This window comes from Brassica napus, chromosome A1 (assembly GCF_020379485.1).
Source record: "Brassica napus cultivar Da-Ae chromosome A1, Da-Ae, whole genome shotgun sequence".
NCBI lineage: Eukaryota > Viridiplantae > Streptophyta > Magnoliopsida > Brassicales > Brassicaceae > Brassica > Brassica napus.
The window spans coordinates 25,185,701-25,209,971 of NC_063434.1; the positions used below are offsets into that span (position 1 = coordinate 25,185,701).

The 24,271-nt window shown below is 33.4% G+C and overlaps 4 protein-coding genes across 4 annotated transcripts; 2 read left to right on the forward strand and 2 right to left on the reverse strand.

Annotated features, from left to right (window-relative positions):
* Positions 1-5,670: 5,670 nt before the first annotated feature.
* Positions 5,671-6,853, reverse strand: LOC125578221 (putative F-box/kelch-repeat protein At3g17570). Its single transcript, XM_048740578.1, has 2 exons — positions 6,806-6,853; positions 5,671-6,744 (listed from the first exon to the last, which is right to left on the reverse strand). Exons 1-2 carry the CDS (start codon positions 6,851-6,853, stop codon positions 5,671-5,673), a joined length of 1,122 nt encoding a protein of 373 aa, XP_048596535.1.
* Positions 6,854-9,527: 2,674 nt separating this feature from the next.
* LOC111200666 lies at positions 9,528-12,570 on the reverse strand. Its single transcript, XM_022691905.2, has 2 exons — positions 10,199-12,570; positions 9,528-9,911 (listed from the first exon to the last, which is right to left on the reverse strand). The coding sequence occupies exons 1-2, from the start codon at positions 11,343-11,345 to the stop codon at positions 9,877-9,879; spliced, it is 1,182 nt and encodes a 393-aa protein (XP_022547626.1). The 5' UTR covers positions 11,346-12,570; the 3' UTR covers positions 9,528-9,876.
* A 3,675-nt stretch (positions 12,571-16,245) lies between these two features.
* On the forward strand, positions 16,246-17,779 carry LOC106411100 (50S ribosomal protein L3-2, mitochondrial-like). The gene is made up of 5 exons (XM_013851785.3): positions 16,246-16,684; positions 16,771-16,980; positions 17,058-17,162; positions 17,228-17,341; positions 17,408-17,779. Exons 1-5 carry the CDS (start codon positions 16,346-16,348, stop codon positions 17,582-17,584), a joined length of 945 nt encoding a protein of 314 aa, XP_013707239.1. The 5' UTR covers positions 16,246-16,345; the 3' UTR covers positions 17,585-17,779.
* Positions 17,780-19,197: 1,418 nt separating this feature from the next.
* Positions 19,198-21,635, forward strand: LOC106408642. The gene is made up of 3 exons (XM_013849375.2): positions 19,198-20,439; positions 20,517-21,425; positions 21,576-21,635. The coding sequence occupies exons 1-3, from the start codon at positions 19,198-19,200 to the stop codon at positions 21,633-21,635; spliced, it is 2,211 nt and encodes a 736-aa protein (XP_013704829.2).
* Positions 21,636-24,271: the final 2,636 nt, after the last annotated feature.

Sequence of the window (24,271 nt, forward strand, 5' to 3'; positions counted from 1 at the left end):
ATATTCCATGTGATTTCCACATGTTTCTCTGCTTCACTATCTCTTACCCTCTTCCCATCAACCTCTTTGTATTAAAATTGTATCATATATGTAGTCTATTTCTTACTCTTAATATACATATATCACCAGTGTATAGTTCACCCACTTAACATCATAAATATATAAATAATTCATTGTACGAAACTTAGAACAAAAACTGTCTTTCTCAGTTCTTTTGTTCACTCAAGCTTTTCTTTCTTCGATAATCTAAACCCTTACCTTTGATAACTAATTTTTAATCTATATTTGCATATGGCTGTTTCAGTTAATATTTTCTTATTTGACTTTTTTAAAAATTAAAATGATATATATATCTTTTTCTGAATAAAATTATGAGGAATATTCCACATTGACACATATAATTGTTACCAACTTATCACATTATAAAAAACAATTTGGAGTTACCAAAATATGGATCTTTCTAAGGGGGATATTAATGGGAGTTAGGTTTATATAGAGTTTGTTGATTTGTTCTTATTTGACTATTTGAGATTTAAAAAAAAAATTCAGCCGTATGCGCTCCAGATTACAAGATTCCTTTTTCATATGCACGATCCATTCTACATTTATGTTTAGTTTAGGTGAAAGGGAACCCATGTAGTGAAATTAACGTAGCTTAAAAGTAATGCTTTAGTTTTCTTCTTTTTTTATTGGTTTACAAACAATTTTTAAAAACATCTTTTGCATGAGAGTAACAATGGCAGTGCATGTTTCATCTTCTCGTTACAAAATAATTTGTTGTTTAATTGTTAACGAATGAAGTTCTTTAAATAAAATACTTAGTTAATAATACTCATTCCCTTCCGTTCCTTAAAGTTACATATTCTAGAGAAAAAAAAATTGTTTCAAAAAGATCTAGTTTTTTACTTTTTCAATGCATGTTTTATTAACTAATTGCAAACTTCAAAAAATTTAACTGCACTAATTATTGTTTTATTGGTTTACAGTTATTGGAAAAAAGATAAACACAAAAAGTTATGTAAATTTAATATTTTTTATTAAAATGTATGAAAAATATAGAATATGTATCTTTTAGGAACAGAGGGAGTAAAAAATATGACTACTCTTAATTATATTCAGTAAGTTTGAAATTAGAAATATATGATAAGTTTCCATTTTACATAATGTAATTACAACTCTCTTATATTTACTAGGTGAATCTCTCGTGTTCATGCATGGAAATAAATATTTACAAAATAATAAAAATCATAATAATTTTTAAATATTCACTTTTGTTGTCTATAATTTTAACGTAAATAATTTTTTTTATGATGAAAGATAAAATTGCATTAGGTATCATCATGTTCTAATGCATGGATATAAATATTTACATGTTGGTTTAGTCATTTTAATTTATATTATGCAAAATAGGATTGTATTAAATACATATCATTACGTTCTCATCTTAGATTTCATGTATAACAATTTGGATTAGATCATATTTTTCAAATTAAACAACAATTTTCTAGTTGAATTTTTATTTTCTTAGATTCATTTAGCTTGGTTCATCCTCTTAGATTCCTAAATATATTTTATAAATCTAATTTTTTTGATATACTTTGTTTTAAAAATATAGAAAACAAAATATAATTTGGATTTGCATTATAAACATAATATATAATATTTTGAAAATTATTGTACTATTTTTATTTATAAAATAACTAAATCCTATTAATTGGTTAATAACTTGTTTAGATTTGTGAAGACATTTTCTAACTTATATCTATGAAAATTAATTAAAATATTATTTAATAGTTTTGTATTTTTTTCTTAATTTGGCATGTGATTTGAGAAATATGATATTAGATGATCAGTTATGTTGTATTTTTTGTGTTCTTTAATAAATGAAAATATAAGGTAAGAAAATCGCTTTATATATTAAAATATTTAATCTTACCTTTGTATTATTTATATGGTTTTCTAAAACAGAAATTTAAATATTAAAAAATAATTATTTTTTTTAGAAAAAAAGGAAATAAAATAATTTTTAGTAATGGCAATTAGGTATAATTTTTAATAAAGAAGTGTAGTCCTGTAATTGATTTTTTTCATGATTAATATGAACGCGATACATAAGAAATTGACTTTTCAAAATAATATTATAGAAATTAAAGTTTTTAAAATTTTATTGAATTATTAAAAATCTAACTCTCCTTTAATTTGTCTACTAGATCTTAACACGTACATCTGTGCGGGATTATTCTTTTATATTAAAATATTCTAATTTATATAAATTATTATGTAACAATACTATTTTACATAATTTTTTGTATTTTGTAAAAAAGTCATTTGATAAACATTATTATGTAACAATACTGTTTAACATAGTTTTATGATTCATTTCTAAAATTTAGAATTTATATGGAAATTAAATTAAACTGAACCTATATAATAGAAAAGAAAATTTTTGGGGATACTATTATAAACAACAAAGTTTATTTTTCAAAAGAAACTATAATATTTTGTACTTGCCAATAACTTGTAGTTACGATTTTATTTGAGAAATTATTTGAAATACACTAACATTGATAGAATTGAAAAAAAAAAGAACTCAATAAAAAGTATCCTAACATTTGAGCTTAGGTTTGACGATTATTGTTTACGATTTATTATTTTGATGGTGAAGTTGAGTTTATAAACTTTTGTAAATAATTCTTATATATTTATAAATATTTTGGGAGAGTTGATTTTTTTTTCATAATAAATTTAAGATATTTATCAAAAATGATAATGATTTAAGGTAAATTCAAAAAAATAGTATCAAATATGAGGTAAAATAAATTTGTTTATATTATATACTGTAACATTAAACCAGTTTGATAAATATGTTTTCTCTTCATATAGAATTATGTTGAAATATATTAATCTTTTTGATATATATATATATGTCATTCATGCTATGACATTAGTATGCATATAGATGATAAAAGTGTGTTCATGTTTAATGTATTCGTTCATGTTTATATTAGTTTCATGTATATATTGTTTGTCAATTTATGGTTTGAGTAGGAGATGTAAAACTTTATATATAGGGATTAATAAATCAATTTGGTATCGTTTTTAAATACTAAAATGATATGGTTTTCAACTCAATGAAATATATATCAACGCTAATAATAATTAACTAAAGCTTTATATAAATGATATGTAAAGAGGTTAAATGTTTCATCTATGAAAGGGGTGTAAATTAAAAAATATAACCATTAAGAAGAATATTAAATTTGTGTAAAACAATTATTGATATAAATTGTAATTGTTACATGATAAAAAGCACTTAAATTTGTGACCTCTAAGAAATAGTTTAAATTAGAAAGTCACACATATAATAAGTCATGATTTATGTATTTAATAAATAAGATATTTTTATTTTCAAATTTAAATAGAAATGGATATTGCTTTCCAGCAAAATCTTTTAAAAATCTTTGTAAAATGTATTTTTGAAAAGTAATAATTTTAAATTGTTATTATCAGAAGAATGACCAGCTTTTGTAAGTTATTAAGGTTCTCAAAGAAAGTTTCCTCCGAGAGGAGATCATCCATATACCAAGAATGCAAAATTCAAAAGCGGATAGCCTAGCACACAGTGTCAGGAAGCAAATGTCTTTCATCATTCACATGGATCAATATCTCATGTTTTGGTTCACATAGTCTGTAGTTGATGTCAAAAAATAAATTATCAGTAAAATATTTTAAATAACTTTGAATTTTTTTTTTGTAAATAAAAACTAAATGAAATTTAAGTTTCTGATTTTATTTTATGATAAATAAAATTTAAATTTATCAATTTTCAGAAATTATTTTCAAAATGATTCTGAAAATATTTTTAAAAGATATTGTTCAAATTTTCTTAAATAAATATTTATTTTATTTTATATTTGATAAACTTTTTCAGTAATAGTCCAACTTAAAATATTATTAATAAAATGAAATTGTGATAGATCATCTCTAGCATCCTACATGACAGCTAATTTGCTCGTTGGTGCATAATTTATTTGTCTCTTTCTATCAACTAATAATTGATATTATAATACCAAGATAAAATTAATATAAAAATATTTTTGAACTATTTAAAATATACAAATATTGCGGAACATGATTTGGTTCGTGGTTCTATGATCAAACATTTGGAGGTACCCTCGTGACGAGACACGATGGGTTTGATACTTTAATCAGATGGTTAATTATGACAATTTTGGGGATTAATAATTGATTATAACTTATAGATGTGGTTTCTTTCTTTCGTTATCCTATTTTAAGGTTCGTGATGATATATAAAGAAAAACAAGATAAATTATACATAATTTAAATCAAGACGAGTAGATGGTATTATTGTTTCATGTTTCATGTTCTTTTTTTTTTCTAACGCCGAATTTTATTACTTATGTCGAATGTATATGATCCATATGCAAAGAAACATGTAAATATTGAGGTACATATAGTAGTGAAATTGAAAAACTACTCCATCTTCAATCCTTTTTGCTAACTGATCAGCCACTCCGTTTGCTTTCCTACTAATCCACTTAAAACATGTTCATATTTAAAGAAAGGTACAAAAGCTTTGAATTGTAATGCAAATAAACAAAAACACCCTACTCATCGGAAGAATCATTCTAATTTTGACCTCATGTTCTCTCTTTTTTTAACGCAAATGATTTTATGTTTTTTTTTTCCATAAATCTGCATAGTTAGTCTTTGACAGAACTCGAAATTCAAACTTCGTACTGTGAAAACATTAATGAAAACCCTTTGTATAACCAGTAGATTAAGAAGGGGTGGGGGGGGAGGTTCCACTCTTTTTTTTTTCTCGTTAACGTATTCATCTACGTTTATAACGTGCACTTGTGTAATGTTTAATATGTTTAAGATAAAATTATATAAGAGCTTGGACCATTGAATTATATGTTCACGTTTTCTGACGAAAATAAAGCTTTATATCACTGATGAATTTTGTTATGTACGTAATGAATGTTTGATATTGATTCTTACTTTACATACCCGAAACCTTACGCCGACATATAAACAATGACTTTGGGTTTGAGACCATCACTAGTAAGTATTATATAAGTGATATTTGCGAGATGACAAATTTAAGGTCGATGGCAAACTGTTAGTATTTACTCCAAGAAGTGTGATATTACTGTTTCAGGATGTGTTACGTACTTCAGATGCTATTAATAAAGCATGTAATACTTTCAATGTATCAAAGCTCTGATAACTTAGTAAGAAATCGTCATCAACATCTTCTCCTAATATACACTTTATACTCTCAAAAAACGAACTGGAACATACGTAACTTCACAAGCTACAGCTTTAGAAGTAGTTGAGATCTGCTATGTGTATCGGTGTACATAAATGGTTACAGCAATTAAAGTCCTTCCAATGTGATGATATTTTCACCAACCTTCTTAGTTAGCTTCCTACTCTTTTCTTTTCTTCTCTTCATTTTTTGTATTTACACATAATTATGCAAAATTCGCCAGGATCATCATAAAGAATAGTGTAATTGAGTAAGATCAACAAAATCTTATTCCAAAGGTAAAAAGAGTTCAAGAAGAACAAAGAAAAGCCAGCTACTCTGTTTAATAACAAAATATTAAAAAAAACAATTTGATTATTGACTTAATAAGCCAATCATCTTTTTCTTTTGCAGAAAGGATTACTCTGACTTGTCGGAATTTGAACCAAACTCGGAACATAACTGAAGAGACGTGGAGCAACACGTGATCGTTGCTCCTGTAGAACCTCTCTATAGACATTTTTATACGTATCCTCTCCAACAATGTAAATTCTGGTCCTATATTCATGGTCTTTATAACAACACAAGACTTTTTTATTCTCCTCGTCCACCAAGAAACTCTTCATCCTTGTCATATCATATATCACAACCTTACATACTAAGAATTCACTCCACGACAAATCTTTGGCCTCATCAGTCTTAGAATTGGTCAACCATATCTTCATCTTTAATGAACCAGTACTATCTGAGTACTGGCATAACAACGCAAGTTTCTCATCTCTGACAGTCGATAGAATTACAAGCCTATTATGCTCATCACTATTAGAAGGAAGAGGTAGACGTTCAAATTTCTCTGTTATGAAATCAAATCTGAGTATGCTAGGGTTTTCATTAGTCTCTGAATCTAGCCAGTAGGTATCTCCCTTTAAAGACATGGCAACGTCGGGCCAAAGATATAACCAATCATCACTAATAGCATCAAGAACCCTCCATGAATCAGAGGTAAACTCATATATTTCATATTTACCAACTCTGCTACTGCCGCGATAATAATAGCTGCAGCTCAAGATTTTGTAGTTATACCCTGATTTTTTCTTGTTTTCGTATCCTAAATAATAGTTACTAGATGGTTCTGACTGGATACTTCTAGTTTGACCAGTACAAGGGTTCCAAAGAACACGTCTATTGTCTTTGGTCGTGCATAACAATAAACCTTTACAGTGAAAGATTTTAGATACCTTGACATCTTCTAAGTCCTTTAGACTCTTAAGGATACCGGTAAGCTTAATAACTTGACTGTGGAATAATTCATGGAAACTGAAGCTGAATGAAAAAACCGATTCATCATTCTTTAAGATCATCTGCGTTGCTGCTTTCCCCAATTGCTTCTTGATAGATATAGGATCTTTGAATAAAGCATACCATCGTTTGCAAGTTAATCGAAGCTGTTTTATAGATGTGGGTGGAACCTGTGAATATAAAAGAATGAGTTGCTTGTTATTGATGTATCAACAGAGTATTTATACAAACGTTCATGACTCCCGTATCTAAGTCAAGTATATCGTATCTAACGTACATAGTTATCTCTAACGTACATAGTTATCTCTAAGATAAATACAATCTTTATCTTCTAGCCAATACTCCCCCTCAAGTTGGAAGTGTGAAGATTTCGAACACCCAACTTGAACAACAGATATTCAAATTGTACTCTCCCAAGTGCTTTGGTCAATACGTCCGCTAGCTGCTCATTGGTTCTAACATGGACCGCAGTGATTAGTCCAGCTTTCATAGCATCCCTTACTTGATGACAAGCTGATTCAATATGCTTGGTGCGTTCATGGAACACCGGATTGGCTGCGATATACATAGCAGACTCGCTGTCACAGTACAGTTTCACCGCCCCTTTAGGCGCAAAACCCAAATCCTTTGCTAAACGTACAAGCCACTTAATCTCCCTTGTTGCCTCAGACATGGATCGATATTCTGCCTCAGCAGATGAATGAGACACGAAATCCTGCTTCTCTGTTTTCCACGAGATAGGTGAATCTCCTACAAGAGTTACGAAAGAACTCACGGATCTTCTGCTAGTAGGACATGAATTCCAGTCAGCATCACAGTAGACTGAAATATTAAAATCTGAACTTGAACTCAGCAGTATCCCTTGGCCAACAGTTCCTTTCAAGTACCTAACCACACGCAGTGCTGCTTCCCACTGATTCTCTCTCGGCGACTGCATGAACTGCGACAAAATATGTACTGAATAGGTGATATCCGGTCTTGTTACCGACAAATATATCAACCGTCCTACCAATCTTCTATACTTCCCAGCCTCTCGCAGAAAAGCACTCTTGTCTCTTCCCAATTGATGTCTCTGCTCCATTGGTGTTGCGACTGGTTTAGCTCCCAGCAGCCCTGCCTCTTGAATAATATCCAGCGCATATTTACGCTGTGTCAGCATAAAACCTTCCTTTCCTCGTCCAACTTCAATTCCCAGAAAGTATTTGAGCTTTCCTAAATCTTTCATGTGAAAGCAACGTCCAAGATAGTCTTTAAACTTCGTGAGAAACTCCATGTTGTTGCCACACACAATCAGATCATCGACATAGATCAGAACCTTCAACTCTACATTGTTCTTCTCATATGTGAACAACGAGTAGTCTGAGTACGAGTGCACGAACCCATACTTTTTAAGTGCATTTGTTAACTTCGCAAACCAACACCTAGGCGCTTGCTTCAGACCATAAATCGCCTTGTGCAATCTACACACCTTCCGTGGATCAGAATGATGGAACCCCAAAGGTAGCTTCATGTACACTTCTTCATGCAACTCTCCATGAAGAAATGCATTATGCACGTCCATTTGATGAACTATCCAGCCTTTTCCAGCAATGACACGCAGCAGTCCTCGTATTGTAGTCATCTTAGCCACTGGGGCAAACGTTTCATCGTAATCCTCACCTTCTACTTGTCGATTCCCCAATGCAACTAGGCGTGATTTAGGTCTTTCTATTGTTCCATCTGCATTGTACTTGTATTTGTAGATCCACATATTTCCAATAGCAGTTTTACCTGGCGGCAAATCTACTATACTGAAGGTCTTATTAACTTCAAATGCAGTAATCTCTTTTTGCATCGAATTTCTCCATATCTCATGTTGCACTGCTTCTCTGAAATTTCTTGGTTCTGTTTCTTTTGTAACTGCTGCCAAGAAAGCTTGATGTGCAGGAGAAAAATTCATATCAGTCACAAAGTTATCAAGTGGATATGGCGTACCTTGGACCGTACTAGACTCTGTTGAAGCCGCGATGAGGGTGTGATGGGGGTCTGGACATTGCAACATTCTTGCATTGTACAACATGTAGTCATTAAACTTTGCAGGAACTTGTTTTTCTCTATGTCCTCTTCCTAACTCTGGTACCGCAGGGACTGTTTCTTCAGTTTCCGTAACTGGTGTTGCTGTCTCCAATGCGGCTTCATCAGACACAGTAGTTTTGTCACTGTTGTCACCTTCGACAGGTTCTGTAACTACAACACTCTCTTCTCCAACCGGTACTTCCACTACTTCACTCCCCCTGTTTCTTGTAACAGAAGTAATCAGACCCTCTTCTTCTTCTACAAACGGTTCCAAGCTTACTTGCTCAATAGACTGAGCCATATCACTTTCAGCCATTGGGAATTTGTCTTCCTGAAAGACTACATCCCGAGAAACAAAGAATTCATTCCTCTCCATATCATATACTTTCCACCCTTTCTTCCCAAAAGGGTATCCAACAAACACGCAATGTCTACTCCGAGCCCCAAACTTATCCTTGTCCCTCGCATTGCGATGAACGTAACAAGATGAGCCAAACACTCTGAGCTGCTCGTACGAAGGTTTCCGACCAAACAACACCTCGTGTGGTGTTAAACCATGAAGAATCTTCGAAGGCGTTAAGTTGATCAAATGTGTTGCTGTTGAGATCGCCTCCCCCCAGAACTTAACTGGTAATCCTGCTTGAAACAACAACGCCCGTGCTACATTCAAGATATGTCTGTGTTTTCTCTCAACTCTTCCATTTTGTTGTGGAGTCGCAACACAGGAGGTCTGATGTATAATCCCTTTCTCTCTGAAAAATGAGCTCAGACACATAAATTCACTGCCATTATCACTTCTCACTTCCTTAACACGTTTGTTGAACTGTCTTTCTGTGTATGCACAGAAATTTTGTAACACCTTTCCAACTTCTGATTTCGCAAGAAGTAGATAGGTCCATGTTGCTCTGGAAAAATCGTCTACTATAGTTAAAAAATACACTGCCCCACTCGATGCAGGAACTCGGTATGGACCCCAGACATCAACATGAATTAAACCAAAACAAACTTCTGCTTTATTTAAACTGTCAGGAAAAGAATCTCTTGTCTGCTTAGCCCTAAAACATACGTCACATTGACCAGGGCTATCTTTATTTTAAACACCAGAACACATAGGTAAAACAGAAAGCACAGAGAACGCAGGGTGTCCTAGCCTACGATGCCACAGCAGATGATCCACAACCTTCCCATCAGTTCGGTTGACCAGTGCCGCCTTTACATCCTTGAAATAGTACACCCCATCACGTTCCTCACCGGCTCCAATCATAGTCTTCGTAGAACGGTCCTGCAGAAGACAAATTGCATCAGTAAACAATGCAAAGCAATTCATATGCTTGAGAAGTTTCGAAACCGAGATCAATGAACAGTTCAAATCCGGAACATAAAGAACTTCTTTCAGTGACAGTCTATCCGACACCACCATCTCTCCCAAGCTGGACGACATTGTCATGCTGCCATCTGCAAACCCAACACTACATGGCAGTGTCTTTCTTACATTCACTAGTAGTGACAGATTTCCCGTCATATGGTGTGACGCCCCTGTGTCAATTATTATATCTCCAAGAACCTTACCAGACAGTTTCTCAGACGACCCGCTTTGCTTGTCTTGAATGATCTGAGTAATTGCCTTCAGCTGTTCTGGAGTTAGATCAGCAACCGTCGAGACGTGAGGAGTAGTCGCATGTGCTATATTAGATGTTATTCCTCTGCCTCTTCCAGAGTTAAAACCACGACCACCTCCTCTGTTAGAACCGCGTCCACCACGTCCTCCTCCTCTCTCTGTCATCCACTCTGGATAACCAATGAGTTGCCAACATGTGTTCTTGTCGTGACCAGTTTTACCACAATGAGAGCACACCCGATCTCGAGCTCTGCCACTGGAGAAATCTGCTCTTCCTCCCTGTGAAACTGACCCTTCCCGTGAGTCACGTCGAGCACTTTGATCGTCTGTATTTGTATCTCGTCGTGTTGCAAACCCAACGACATCTTGAGTGTGTTCTCTCGTCTTGGCAGAATCCAAGCGAGCTTCTTCTCTGATCACTTTTGCATACACCTTGCCTATATCAGGCAATTCATCAGCTTCAATGATAGAACTCACCACATTACCAAATCTCGAGTCATCAAGACCCATAATAAACTGATGAACTCTTTCATCTTCACGCTCCTTCTCATATATTCGTGCAGCTGTACACGTACACGGTGGTGAAGGTCTGTATGTCTGCATCTCTTCCCACTTGATAGACAATTTGCCAAAGTAATCTATAACCGGCTCCCCATTCTGACGACATGAAGCTAGTTGTTCCATGAGCTGATGAACTTTGACTTTGTTACCCACTGCAAATCGTTGTTTCAGATTCTCCCAAAGCTTGTGAGCATTGGTGATGAACGTTACTGTAGACCGAACTCGTGGCTCTATCGACGTTCGAATCCATCCTACAATCATAGAGTTTACACTCAACCAAGATTCCAAATTGACATCGCCTTCTTCAGGTTGAGGAAGCGATCCATCAACGAAACCACTCTTCTTCTTGGCACAGAGTGCATTCAACATCTCCAATGACCACTCATTATAATTATCCCCTTTCAAATGAACAGAGGTAATCATCGAACCTGGATTGTCCGATGAGAACAGAGTGTACGGTGATAACTTCATCGTATCTCCTTGCTTACTAATCACAACTTGAGAAGCTTCAGCAGCCTCCGACTTCGTATCACTCATTGCACTTGAGAAAGATCTTCAACGTTTTTGTTTAGATAGATCTTAGCTCTGATACCATGTGAATATAAAAGAATGAGTTGCTTGTTATTGATGTATCAACAGAGTATTTATACAAACGTTCATGACTCCCGTATCTAAGTCAAGTATATCGTATCTAACGTACATAGTTATCTCTAACGTACATAGTTATCTCTAACTTATCTCTAAGATAAATACAATCTTTATCTTCTAGCCAATAGAACCCTAGAAAGTATTTCTGATTCCAATTCCCATGGGAGATTGGGAGTCACCATTGTTTCTCTGACCTGAAGGAATAAAAAGAGAGGATGCTGAGAGAAAGTAAGAAAGCGTGAAGAAGGCAAATAGAGAGTAGGGCTTTAGGTTTAACTAAACAAAAGGGAGAAGATATTAGGGTTTTAATATTGTAAAATTCACAATTGGTGTATATATAGAGGGTATAATAGTCAAGAGAGAATCTCTCCAATAGGTAGTCACAATTAAAAAGATTCCTAATAAATCCGAAACCAAATAAAGACGAAAAAAGCATTACAAGAAAACTAGGGAGAAGTCGACAAAAAAAAAAAAAAAAAAAACTAGGGAGAAGACTATATATATTTGTGTACGACTAAGGAACATGTTATGAAATTATGAAGGCTCATAACGCCGTTGTTACGAATTCTGCAACGTTTTTCAGTCGAGGTTGGACAAACAAACGTGAAGGACGAGCATTAAGTTATAATATCTTGTCTACTTATTTTTGTTTATAAACACACAATCTTTGTGTTTGATAATATGATTTACAGATAAACACATAACATTGGTGTGTTTATGCGTGGCGTTTCACAAATATAAACTTTCTTACCTCTCATGAGTTCTCCGCCAGAACTACATCTATATTATTAAAAGAGAAGTACCCATATAAATTACCCCTTAATTTTCAATTTATTTACAATCATATGCCATTGAAGTAATAAATTTACTTACTTTTTAAAATTCTTGTCTTTTACAGTTTAATTAATGCATATCCTAAATCTAATTTAATTTAAAAAACGAGAATAAATGCATATTTGTAAGAATTTCTATTTTGAATCATGTAAGTAAATGCAAGTGTAAATGCATATTTATAGGGATTTTCTATTTTGAATTATTCTTTCAACCAACTTTGGTAACAATACAATCGGTTTCCATATCTAAGAGCATCTCCAAAAGAAACTCTATAACTCCAAATATAGAGATTTTTGCTCTCCAAAAAGGAACTTCAAAACTTCAAATTTGAAGTTTTGAAGAGTGAAACTCCAAATATAGAGTTTCACTTTTCAAAACTTCAAATTTGAAGTTTCATCTTTTTATTTGCATTTTGGTCCTTACAATTATACATCATATTTATAATTCTTTAATTTTTTTTTTTGTTTATTGTTTTAATCCTTAAAACTTTTATATCTCATAAATATTTCAAATTTGTTATATAAACTTAAGTTTTACACATGAAATTAAATAAAAAAAATTAAAACAAGATTTATAATATTTTAAAACTAGAATTAAACAACAAGAATATTACAAAAAACCATAATAAAAACTTATTAAAAAGACACATGAAGACATAATTATTACTCAAATTTAAATATTATAACAACACTAATAGTCTGGTAAATTTGCTCCGGAACCTCCAAAATCTCCAAAATATTGTTCAACAAATTTTGTGTAACCGAAGATGATTGTTGTTGTTGCTCTTGACGCATTTTTTGTATGATTCTTTCTTGTTCAGATCGAATGTATTCATGAATATTAACATCATCGATAGAAGCTAAGTTTTTTAGCAATATTTTATTTTCCTCTTTTATTTCTTTAAAAGCTAACTTTTTTGCTTCATTTTGCAGTCGTAATTCAATCATCTCATGACTTTTTTCCCTGCTTGTTGTACTTTCGTTTAAAAGATCAAGGATTTTTTCATTTGATGATATCAAAATATCAGCAGACATATTATGAGGATATCCGGTTTCAACAATTTTTGGCTCGTAATCTACAAATAAAAAATAAAGAGAATCATTTCTTACTTCGAAATGCACTAGTTGATCATATATGGGAGCATTATGGAAATAATTTTATGCAATAATGTAATATTTGCTTGCAGTTTAATATTTAATTATGTACTTTTATTTATAATTTTATATTTTAGTGTAAGATTTTTTTTAATTAATATTTCTGTAATATTTATATATATGTATTAGTTATTTATAGAAGTTTTATGAATTTACATCAACTATGACAAATATAAGGATCATAGTGTAAAATATAAATAATTTTGAAGTTAGGTTTGAAGTTTTACTTTTGGAGAAGAACACATTGAAACTTCAAATATAAAGTTTTGGAAACTTCAAAATAGAGTTCCTTTTTGGAGATGCTCTAATAACAACCAATTCAAAATAATTAGTGTTTAAATATATGTTTGTAGAGATTTTCTATCTCAAATTATTTTTCTACCGTTAACTTTTTCATAGAATAATTAAATAATTAGTTAAAAGTTTGGGCCTCAACTAATTTAAGATGACCCAAATTATTATGTATATTTATACAAACTTAAGCCCATAATTAATTTATAATTATTTTAAATTTAATTTATACATTCATTTTTAGAAATCTCAATTTATTATATAATAACCAGATAAAATTTGTAAAAATCGTTAAGTATTACGATTAAATTTTACTCAAAAAAATCGTTAATCCATGATACAAGTTCTCTATTTTCTTCATTTTTTTATTGAAAAAAAATAAAAAAATATATGAAGATAAAATGAATCATTTAGTATAAACAACCACAAACTAAATAAATAAATAAATATCCGTGCGGGTTTGGAAATCAAATTCTAGATGATGGTAAAAAACTAATTAACTTCTTACTTAGAATATAAAACATATTTTAATAATATAATTAAAAAAATCTAAAGAAAAAAATAACTAGGAGTTATCTACTGGGTCAAGCAATGGTTTGTCAGGTAGTCAGATTTCAGATTTTAACGATTTTTACAAGTTTTATCAGGTTTTTATATAATTTTTTTTTTAAACCCAAACCGGATTACATATAGGTCACCCGATTTACCGGTTCGGTCTCGAATTCGGGTCGGATTTCAAAACACATTATAATAACTATGTAACACAAGTATAACATTTAGCATAACTTGCCCCCCCCCCCCCCCCAAAAAAAAAAAAACCAGTCACCACTAATAGCATCAGTAACCCTCCATGAATCAGAGTTGAACTCATATATTTCAAAGGCACCTTGTCTGATACTGAAATTGCCACCAGGAATCTTGCGATAATAATGGCTACAGCTCAAGATTTTGTAACTATCCAACGATTTGTTGTTGTTAATTTTCGTATCCTAAATAATATCGAAAGGGCTCTGCGTAACTGATACTAGATGGTTTCGACTGGATCCACCTTGTTTGACCAGTACAAGGGTTCCAAACCACGAGTCTATTGTCTTCGGTCATGCATAACAATAAACCTTTACAGTGAGAGATTGTAGATATCTTGACATCTTCTGAATTCTTTAGACTCCTAAGTTTATTGGTCAACTCAATAACTTGATCATATCCATTATGGATTCGGTGGAAACTGAATTCTGAATGAATAAACTAAGTCATCATTCTTTAAGTAAGATCATCTGCGTTGCTGCTTTGCCCAAGTGGTTCTTGATGAATATAGGGTCTTTGAATAAAGCATACAATCTTTTGCATGTTAATCGCAGCTGTTTTACAGATGTGGGTGGAACCCTAGTATAACTCATATTTAACTGCGTAACATCGTCTTGTAAAACTCATATATATATATATATATATATATATATATTTTTATGATCAAGAACTCTAAAATATTTAGAAGAATAATTATACTAAATATCTGAAGTATATTAAAAAGCTCTAAATCTCAGCCTCTTAAGGTAGATAAAATGGAAAATTTTGTTCTTAACATTAAGAAATCTATCAAAATTATAAACGCCTATGATTTTGATTGGTTAATATTGGATTGTGTTCCCTTATAGAGGATTGCAAATGATCTCAACATGTTATGGTAGATTATTTATAGAATCTTGTTCTACTTTTTTGTTGTCATCAATCTTGTTCTATTTATTAATGGATATTTTGATAGATTTTTTGTTCATATTAAAAAGTATTTTAATAAACAGTGAAAATATAGAAATAAAGTTATAATAATTTATGTTTTATGAATCTATGATCTCAACATTGTTATGTTAGATTAAATATAAAATCTTGTTCTATTTATTAATGGATATTTTGATAGAGCTTTTGTTCATATTAAAAAATATTTTAATAAATAGTAAAACTATAGAAATAAAGTTTTGAAATTTTCTGTTTTATGAATCTATGATCTCTCAACATGTTATGGTAGATTAAATATAGAACCTTGTTCTATTTATTAATGGATATTTTGATAGATTTTTTGTCATATTAAAAAGTATTTTTAATAAATAGTGAAAATATAGAAATAAAAATTTACAAAAAGTTATGGAAATTTCTGTTTAATGTATCTATGGGCTTGATTTGGTGCTGTAGTTCTTTGTATTTTGTTTTAGAATTTTTGTAATTTTAATTTTTTGGTACTGTGATTTTACACGTTATATGGCTGCCCGTGGAAGGGCCGAGCTATCTCTTTTACAATGACACGGGGGGTGTAGACATTTTTATATGACTGAAAAATCAGTCTCACACCCGGTGTGGAACCAATAAAAGCAAAGATCATGAAGGGAACCGACTTGGCTGGAAACTTCACCGTAGAAGTCATAAAAGTCAGCTTGTCAAAAACTGTGGTCCAACCAACACTATGGTCCACCACAACTAAATAAATAAATAAATATAATTTCAGACCCTCTGTTTGTTATAGAGGGTTTGCTAAACATTCAAAAACCCTACGCAAAAGCCTCCTCCTCCGAGTTCCCGTTTCTTCCTCCACTGAAGCTCGCTTCGCTTCGATTCGAAACCATGGCGGCGGTACCGAGAGGCCTCATCTCTCGCTTCACTCAGCTTCTATCAATCCGGTCCACCACTCCTTCACCCTCACAACCTAGCTTCTATCTCCTCCGACGATTCAGCTCCGATGCTGAGTCGCTCAGCACTACTGGATCCGAAGCTCCGACTCGGATAATACCCGGAGAGATGTCTGCGGGATCGAAAAGAACAGGGATGATCGCCGTCAAGTGCGGGATGACTGCGCTCTGGGATAAATGGGGAGCTAGGGTTCCGGTATCGATCCTCTGGGTGGACGACAACATCGTCTCTCAGGTCAAGACCGTTGAGAAAGAAGGCATCTTTGCGCTACAGGTAAAAGAAAGATTCTCCCTTTGATTGATTTCTGGGTGGGGTTTGGGAATGAATCTCTCTCATCTCTCATGTGTGGTTTAAGTTAGATTGGGTGTGGGCATAAGAAGCCGAAGCATTTGACGATGCCTGAGCTGGGTCATTTCAGAGCTCAAGGTGTGCCGTTGAAGAGGAAGTTGAGGGAGTTCCCTGTGACGGAAGACGCGCTTCTTCCCGTTGGCACTGAGCTCGGTGTGCGTCATTTTGTGCCGGGGCAGTATGTTGATGTCACTGGGATCACTCGTGGGAAAGGCTTTCAGGTGAAACTGGATTTAAAGCTCTCATCTCTTTTTCGACCACAACTGTGGATAGGCAAGTAACCATGTGTTGTTTGCAGGGAGTCATGAAAAGATGGAAGTTCAAAGGAGGGCCGGCGTCACATGGTTGTTCAAAGGCGCATCGAAAAGGTGGTTCCACTGGCCAAAGAGATGATCCCGGAAAGGTATGTGTCAAACTGCTTCTTGTGCCCAAAGCAAGAACTGACTTGTTGTTAAACACGTGGAGCAGGTGTTCAAGGGAAGAAAAATGCCTGGGCACATGGGTGCGGCCCAGAGGACAGTAAAGAACGTTTGGGTTTACAAGATTGATCCTGCCAGGAACCTCATCTGGGTGAGAGGACAAGTAAGTATCCCTGTCCTGGTCACTGGGTAGGTGAATAAGATTGTTAATCGTTGTTGCTATTTGCAGGTTCCTGGCGCAGAAGGGAACTTTGTGTTTATTAACGATGCGTGCTACAAGAAGCCAGACATCTCAAAGCTTCCATTCCCTACCTACTTAGCACCTGAAGAAGACGAGGATCCATCAGAATTAGAACCCTTGGTGGCAGATCTAGGAGAAGTCGACCCATTTATGTTGGCAGAGTGATGTCCTTTTCGTTTTTTTTTTTTTTTTTAACGTTTGTGCAAGACAAGAAGCTGAGGACGTGGAGAGTCAGTCACAGAGCTAAAGCTGGGAAAAATTGTACTCTTTTTCTTATTTAGTTGTTTGGATATATGAAACTGAAAACATGAACAGAGTTTGCAATAAGCAATGAAGAGACAAAAAAGAACTTACATCTCATCTTTTGTTTTTCAAAGTCAACAAAAAGAATCAAGTTCCAATTTTTAAGGCTTCTCTATACACTAATAATAGAATACAGATGCTGCGTTCTCTATCACAAAGATCTTGAAACTTCGAGAGAGTTCCCAATCTCGGTTGACTGACTGACTAAGCCATGAATCCGGAGCAAGAAGCCTTCTTCACCTACGCCGTCAGGCAAAACCGGCGACTCTGCACCGACTGTTTACTCAAGGAGCATCGTCACCTCTTCTGCCCTGTTTGTCTCGACGTCCCTCCTCCTCCAGAAGAGAGCATCGTCTGCCACAATTGCCCTTCCGTCGCCCACCTCGCTTGCCCTCCTCCTCCGCCGTGCTCTGACCCCAATTTCTCCTTCTTCCCCACATCCAAGAAAATGATATTGCATTGCTGTTTTCGCTTGGAAACTGAGATAGCACACATTGTTTTTGCTTCTTTTGTTCTATCTTTATCATCAAGATGACGGAAACCGGAAGAATGAATGAATCTTTAGAACCTAAGACTCTAAAAACAAGTTTCACCATCGGCTGAGTAGGTCTGCTAGTAAATAAACAAACCGGAGTTATTAGGTGTAACATTGATGTCGAGAAAATGGTGCAAGGGGCCGACAAGTGTTAAATTAAATTTGTTCCGATGATATTGCCAAGAAGAAAAAGCCGTTCATGGACATAAAAATCTATATATAATAGCGACTGACTCCTCTGTAAATGTCTTAAAATATAAACCCTCATTTCGACATAGAAATCTATATATATATATAATAAGCAAACCAGTTTTTGGTAATCGATGATGTCATCATTTTTTTTATAGGAAATAAATTTTTTAATCCAACGGTCAAGTTTGTTTGCTTTTAACATCTAACCAATGTGAAGATCTTTTAATCTAAGTGACTTACGTCACTAGAACCATAATGATTGGCATCTTTCTACTAACGGTCTCCTCTTAAACAACACAACCCTTAAATTATGCCTCATTGACTATTTATATATCTATGTTTCCCATCTTTTACACACACTAGATCATTTCTGTGCTGTACGCACGGATAATATATTTAAATTTGTTACATTTATCATTTTTATTTGGAGAAAATGGTCATTTAAATACCAAACTTTCACATATTGGCCAAAAAAGTACAAACTTTCCTTTAATCCAAATAAATCACAAACTTCTTTTGACCTAGCCATATAAGATATACTTTCGGTCAACTGTTTCTGTCGTTAAATTTCTGTCTACTGTTCACGGCTATTCTTACGTCGTCGTTTTAAAAATAGAACATAATCTTACAAAATCACTAAATTGAAACTCTTAGAACCCTAACGTGGAGGCCAATTCGTTTCTTCTTTACGAACTCGATTTCATCTTCTCCTTGAATGTAAAACCACAAATATTTTCTTCTTTATATGATGAGACCCCAAAAGTTTCCTATACGTCGAGGCAGAGCTAGAGAACGTGAAACTCCACTGGTTTTTGAAGGTGATGAAACAGGGCCGAGTGCAAATGATGGAGATGAGCGTGAACTCATACCTGGTGATGATTGTGAGGCTATTGCTGATGATCCTGCTGATGAACTCGAAGAAGAAACGAACGAGGTTGAAGAAGAAGAAGAAGAAAGGAATGAGGAAGAAGTAGATGTCAGAATTGATGAAGAAGTTTGTGAGGTTTTATCATCACACTTTGGAGATGTTGCAAGGAATGATGGAGAAGATAACGATGACAGTGGAGAAGAGGATTGCTGGACAGAGGTTAATATACCTGACCCTATATCATCTTATGATGAGGAAGAAGATGCGCGACGGGAAGCTCGTGAGGATGCAGCATCAGCTGATGAGGTTTTATTCTTGGGAAAGACGTTTTCATCTGCATCTGAGTTCAAACAAGCTCTTCTTAGGTATTCTCTGAAAACAAGATATGATATTAAGCTCTACATATCAACACAAATGAAGCTTGGTGCTGTTTGTTCTGACACTGAATATGATTGCCCTTGGAGAGTGTATTGCTCGTATGAGAGGAGGAAACATAAACTGCAAATAAAGGTTTATGTAAATGAACATGCTTGTGTACGTTCCGGTTCCTCGAAGATGTTGAAGACTTCATCAATTGCGCTGCTGTTTACGGAAAGGTTAAGGTTGAATCCTAAGCTCACAGCTAAGGAAATTTGTGAAGAGATCAAGAGAACCTACAACTTGACTGTTACTGAAGAGCAATGTCGAAAAGCTAAAACTAAAATCACAAGGGAAAGGAGAGCCGGCCATGAAACACACTTTTCCAGAATCTGGGATTATGAAGCAGAGCTTCGTAAGACTAATCCGGGCACTATAACAGAGATAATGACCATTCCCGGACCAACACCAAGAAGTAAGCAAAGGTTTGATCGCATCTACATCTGTTTTGAAGCACAACGTGCAGCTTGGAAGTCGACTTGTAGACCGATTATAGGACTGGATGGTGCATTTCTGAAATGGGATGTGAAAGGCCAATTGATCGCTGCAGTTGGAAGAGATGGAGATAACAGAATTGTACCTATTGCTTGGGCAGTTGTGGAGATTGAAAATGACATTAACTGGGCATGGTTTGTGAATCACTTGAAAATGGATTTAGAACTCGGTGATGGGAGCAACTTCAGATTCATATCTGATAAGCAAAAGGTAAAGATCTTAGTCTTCTTTTTTTGATTTGGTAAACTCGTACCTCACATGGTCTTTTGTGTTGTGTTGTTTTGAAGGGTTTGGTGAAAGCTGTTCAACTTGAACTTCCTAACGCAGAACATCGCATGTGTGCAAGACACATCCTAGGAAACTGGAAGAGGGACAGCCACGACCCACAGCTAGAGAAACTATTCTGGAAAATAGCCCGCAGCTACACCTTAGGAGACTTTAGAGAACATATGAATGAACTGAAGAGCTACAATCAACTGGCGCATCAAACTCTACAAGCTACCAGTCCGCATACATGGTCTCGAGCTTATTTTAAGGTTGGTTCATGTTGTAATGATAATTTGAACAACTTTAATGAATCTTTTAACAAAACCATACGTGAGGCTAGGAGAAAACCACTACTTGAAATGCTAGAGGATATAAGGCGCCAATGTATGGTACGTACAGCAAAAAGATCCATCATTGCTAATAGGTTGAAGACTAGATTCACAAAAAGAGCACATGTTGCGATAGAAACTGCTATAGAGAAGACTCAAGATTGTATTAGATACATGGCTACAGGTGATGTCTACGAAATTCACTATCACAACTGTTCGTATAGCGTTGATATGGGTTTGAAATCATGTGGTTGTGGGATGTGGCAACTGAATGGAATCCCTTGTAACCATGCTGCTTGTATGATCCTTGCAAAGAAGCATAAAGTAGATGACTATGTTTCTAATTATTACACAACCATAAGATGGAGGAAAACTTATGAGTGTAGTATTAGGCCAGTGGAAGGGATGAAACTGTGGCCTATGCTGAACAGGTTGCCGGTCTTGCCTCCACCAGATAGGCTAGGTAACAGAGGAAGACCAAGTACATATGCAAGGCGAAAAATTGCAAATGAAGCATCTTCTTCCTCTAGTAAAACCAAGCTAAACCGAGTGAAGCGTGTCATGACATGCTCTAACTGCAGAGAAGAAGGACATACCAAGGTGAGCTGTTCAAAACCAATGGTTCAACCTGAACCTAAACGTCCAAGAGGTCGGCCAAAAAAAGATTATGTAAGATTTTAATGTCTTTTGTTTATATCTATATTTTATATCATTTTGATATTAACTCGCAAGGTTATGTGTTCTATATAGGAAGGAGGATCACAAGGCTTTTCACAAAGTGAATCACATGTTGGCTCACAAGGTCGATGATGGTCGTGGGATGGATTTGTTATTTATTATGATATTGTTTTCGGTGGTTGATGCTATTTTTTGTTATGGAATCTCCACCTAGCTTTTTTGTTTCAGACTTTGTTGGAATCACCACCTAGCTTTTGTTTCAAACTTTGTTGGATTTCTTTTTGTTTTATGCAAACGTGCTTTTGTTAGTTTCCAATGCGTCTTTGGTGAAACAAAAACAATGAAAATAAGAGGAACAATGTCAAAGATACAAGAGCTTAATAGAACAATTGTTGTAAACTGCAGAAAATTGCAGGCCATCATCATCACTTCTTTATTTACTCTGTTTTGTGTTCGTGTTCAAGAATAAGAAATACGTTTTTGGACTTTTGAAAGCTTAGAGTGAAGTGGATGGAGAAACTGTTTTTTCACTTGCTTACATTACACAACATTGGCCACTACATATTTATAGAGGAAACATAACACTCTCGATCTTCTCTATGCCATAGCCTTATTTTATGCTTAGGAGTGCTCTCCATATATAGCCCACACTTTATGACTTATACTGCAACAAGAAAACTCAAAGACTTTTACAAAAGACTTTAACATACCAAAAGAACAGCTTGACTTGTTACTCTTTTCCCACGTTTAATGCTTTGTGGTTTAAGAACAAATAGGCATCATTCAACAACAAATACAGTCTTGAGACAAAGATACAAGAGCTTAAGAGATGAGATAGGCAACTGTGATTAAAACCAACATAAAACAAAAGAGTCCACAAGATGTCTCAGTGATGAGTTTCCACTTCCTCATCTCGAACTTTGTCGAAATAACATCCTCTATTAAGTCATCAGTCACCTTCTTCAAGAAATCAACCTAGCCTTTTATATTACAAAACTCAGTTGAATGTTTTCAAGTTTTGGAAGTGAATCTTCAATCTCTTCAAGCAATGATTACTCTACCCACAACACACACTTCGATGCCAAATCTCTCTTTCCAAAATCTCGTTTTTCTAACAGAATCAAACTTTTCTCTTTCACATGATTTTAGCCTGTAATAAAAAGAGATGAAACCAAGTCGCAGAGAAGACAAAATAATACAAAATCGGGTTGCAGAGGAAGAGAACAAGAGTGAAATTGAATTGGGGCTTAGGGTTCTAAGGGTCGATTTGAGGATTTTTTTAACTTTGTTATGTTTTAAAAACGATACCGTACAAACCTCCGTGAACAATAAACGGAAATTTGACGACAAAAATAGTTGACCAAACATGTATCCTTTATGGCTTAGTCAACATTAATTTGTGATTTATTTGGATTAACGAAAAGTCTGTATTTATTTTGGCTAATCTGTGAAAGTTTTGTATTTAAATGACCGTTTTCTCTTTTTATTTGTATGTGAATTTTTGTATATTAAATTATACACAACTAACATTTAAATTTGATTTTTTTTTTATATTTTTAGTTTGAAGTAGGCATTTCTATTATATGTAACACAATTAACTAATAAAATATGAAGAATCAAGTCTGAGATTTTGGAGTTATGTAAAAAAAATATAATTATGTATAGAACATAAATTATCTTAGTTTAAAAAATCGGAATCTCATCTCGAATAAATTCACGAAAAGAACAAGTACTCCAATAATCTACTTAAAAAATAAAACCCCCTTTTAAAAAAAAAGCGTACGTAATAATATTTTTTACGTGTAATAGTTGAAAACTGACAATTGAATATCGATCTGGAATATTATTTTAATATATCTAATGGTAAAATATTAATTGTAATTATTTTTTTTTGAATTTTGTAATATTATATGAATTAGAAATCTTTAAAATCTAAAATCTATTTTATTAACGTTATATATTTTTTATTAATTTATTATTTTGACGTTACAAAATATTGCTTTAGTTTTATTTTATATTAATTTTTAAATAATTTAGTTTCTTTTTAAGTAAATTTAAAATTATCAAGAATATAATATATTTAAAATTATTTATTTAAATATATCCAAATATGATGTCTTATTTTTATGTGTGTTTGCGTTGAGCATATTAATTTGTAGTTTGTATATTAAATAACATATTAGAATATTCCAACCATTATCTAGACTAGCACAACTAAACCAGATTTTTGAAATTTAAATTTAGTCTAAAAATAACATCTAAGTGATCAAAGAGGTTATATTCCCGTATATAACTTTTATGCAATATATCATAATCGGTTCATAATATGGTTTTATGATTGTAATAAAATGGTGTATATAGTTAGTCTAATACTACGTCAATTTCGTCTAGCCAATATTAAATTTGTGATTATATTGAATCAAAAGTTAGAATAATCATCTTTTAAACTCTTTCAATAAATTTGCACTGAATTTTTCTGACATTACAAAACATCTTTAACTGGATAACTTTCTAATGTTTTGCTAATATATTTAATGAAAAATAATAATATATACATATATCCTTTTATGAATATATTCAAAATATCCTCTAAGAATTGTTTAAAATTAGATATTTACATTTTTAACTAGATATTTGTCCATATACCTACACGGACCTATGTGCAAGATTTTATAAGATTGTAACTTTTATTTTAAACTTACAACATGAGTCTGTGTTCAAACAATCTTATGATTATCAAAAGGAAAAAGATCGGAAAACAAATTCCC

Excerpts from the sequence above, each read along its gene's own strand:
- LOC125578221 (XM_048740578.1), bottom strand. The coding sequence starts at position 6,853 with ATGTACGTTAGATACGATATACTTGACTTAGATACGGGAGTCATGAAC. Across the intron at positions 6,745-6,805 it reads TAGATACGGGAGTCATGAAC|GTTCCACCCACATCTATAAA; the intron begins GTTTGTATAAAT and ends TTATATTCACAG.
- LOC111200666 (XM_022691905.2), bottom strand. The coding sequence starts at position 11,345 with ATGAGTGATACGAAGTCGGAGGCTGCTGAAGCTTCTCAAGTTGTGATT. Across the intron at positions 9,912-10,198 it reads GTCGTCTGAGAAACTGTCTG|GACCGTTCTACGAAGACTAT; the intron begins GTAAGGTTCTTG and ends TGTCTTCTGCAG.
- LOC106411100 (XM_013851785.3), top strand. The coding sequence starts at position 16,346 with ATGGCGGCGGTACCGAGAGGCCTCATCTCTCGCTTCACTCAGCTTCTA. Across the intron at positions 16,685-16,770 it reads AAGGCATCTTTGCGCTACAG|ATTGGGTGTGGGCATAAGAA; the intron begins GTAAAAGAAAGA and ends GGTTTAAGTTAG. Across the intron at positions 17,342-17,407 it reads TCATCTGGGTGAGAGGACAA|GTTCCTGGCGCAGAAGGGAA; the intron begins GTAAGTATCCCT and ends TGCTATTTGCAG.
- LOC106408642 (XM_013849375.2), top strand. The coding sequence starts at position 19,198 with ATGAGACCCCAAAAGTTTCCTATACGTCGAGGCAGAGCTAGAGAACGT. Across the intron at positions 20,440-20,516 it reads TCATATCTGATAAGCAAAAG|GGTTTGGTGAAAGCTGTTCA; the intron begins GTAAAGATCTTA and ends GTTGTTTTGAAG. Across the intron at positions 21,426-21,575 it reads GAGAAGAAGGACATACCAAG|GAAGGAGGATCACAAGGCTT; the intron begins GTGAGCTGTTCA and ends TGTTCTATATAG.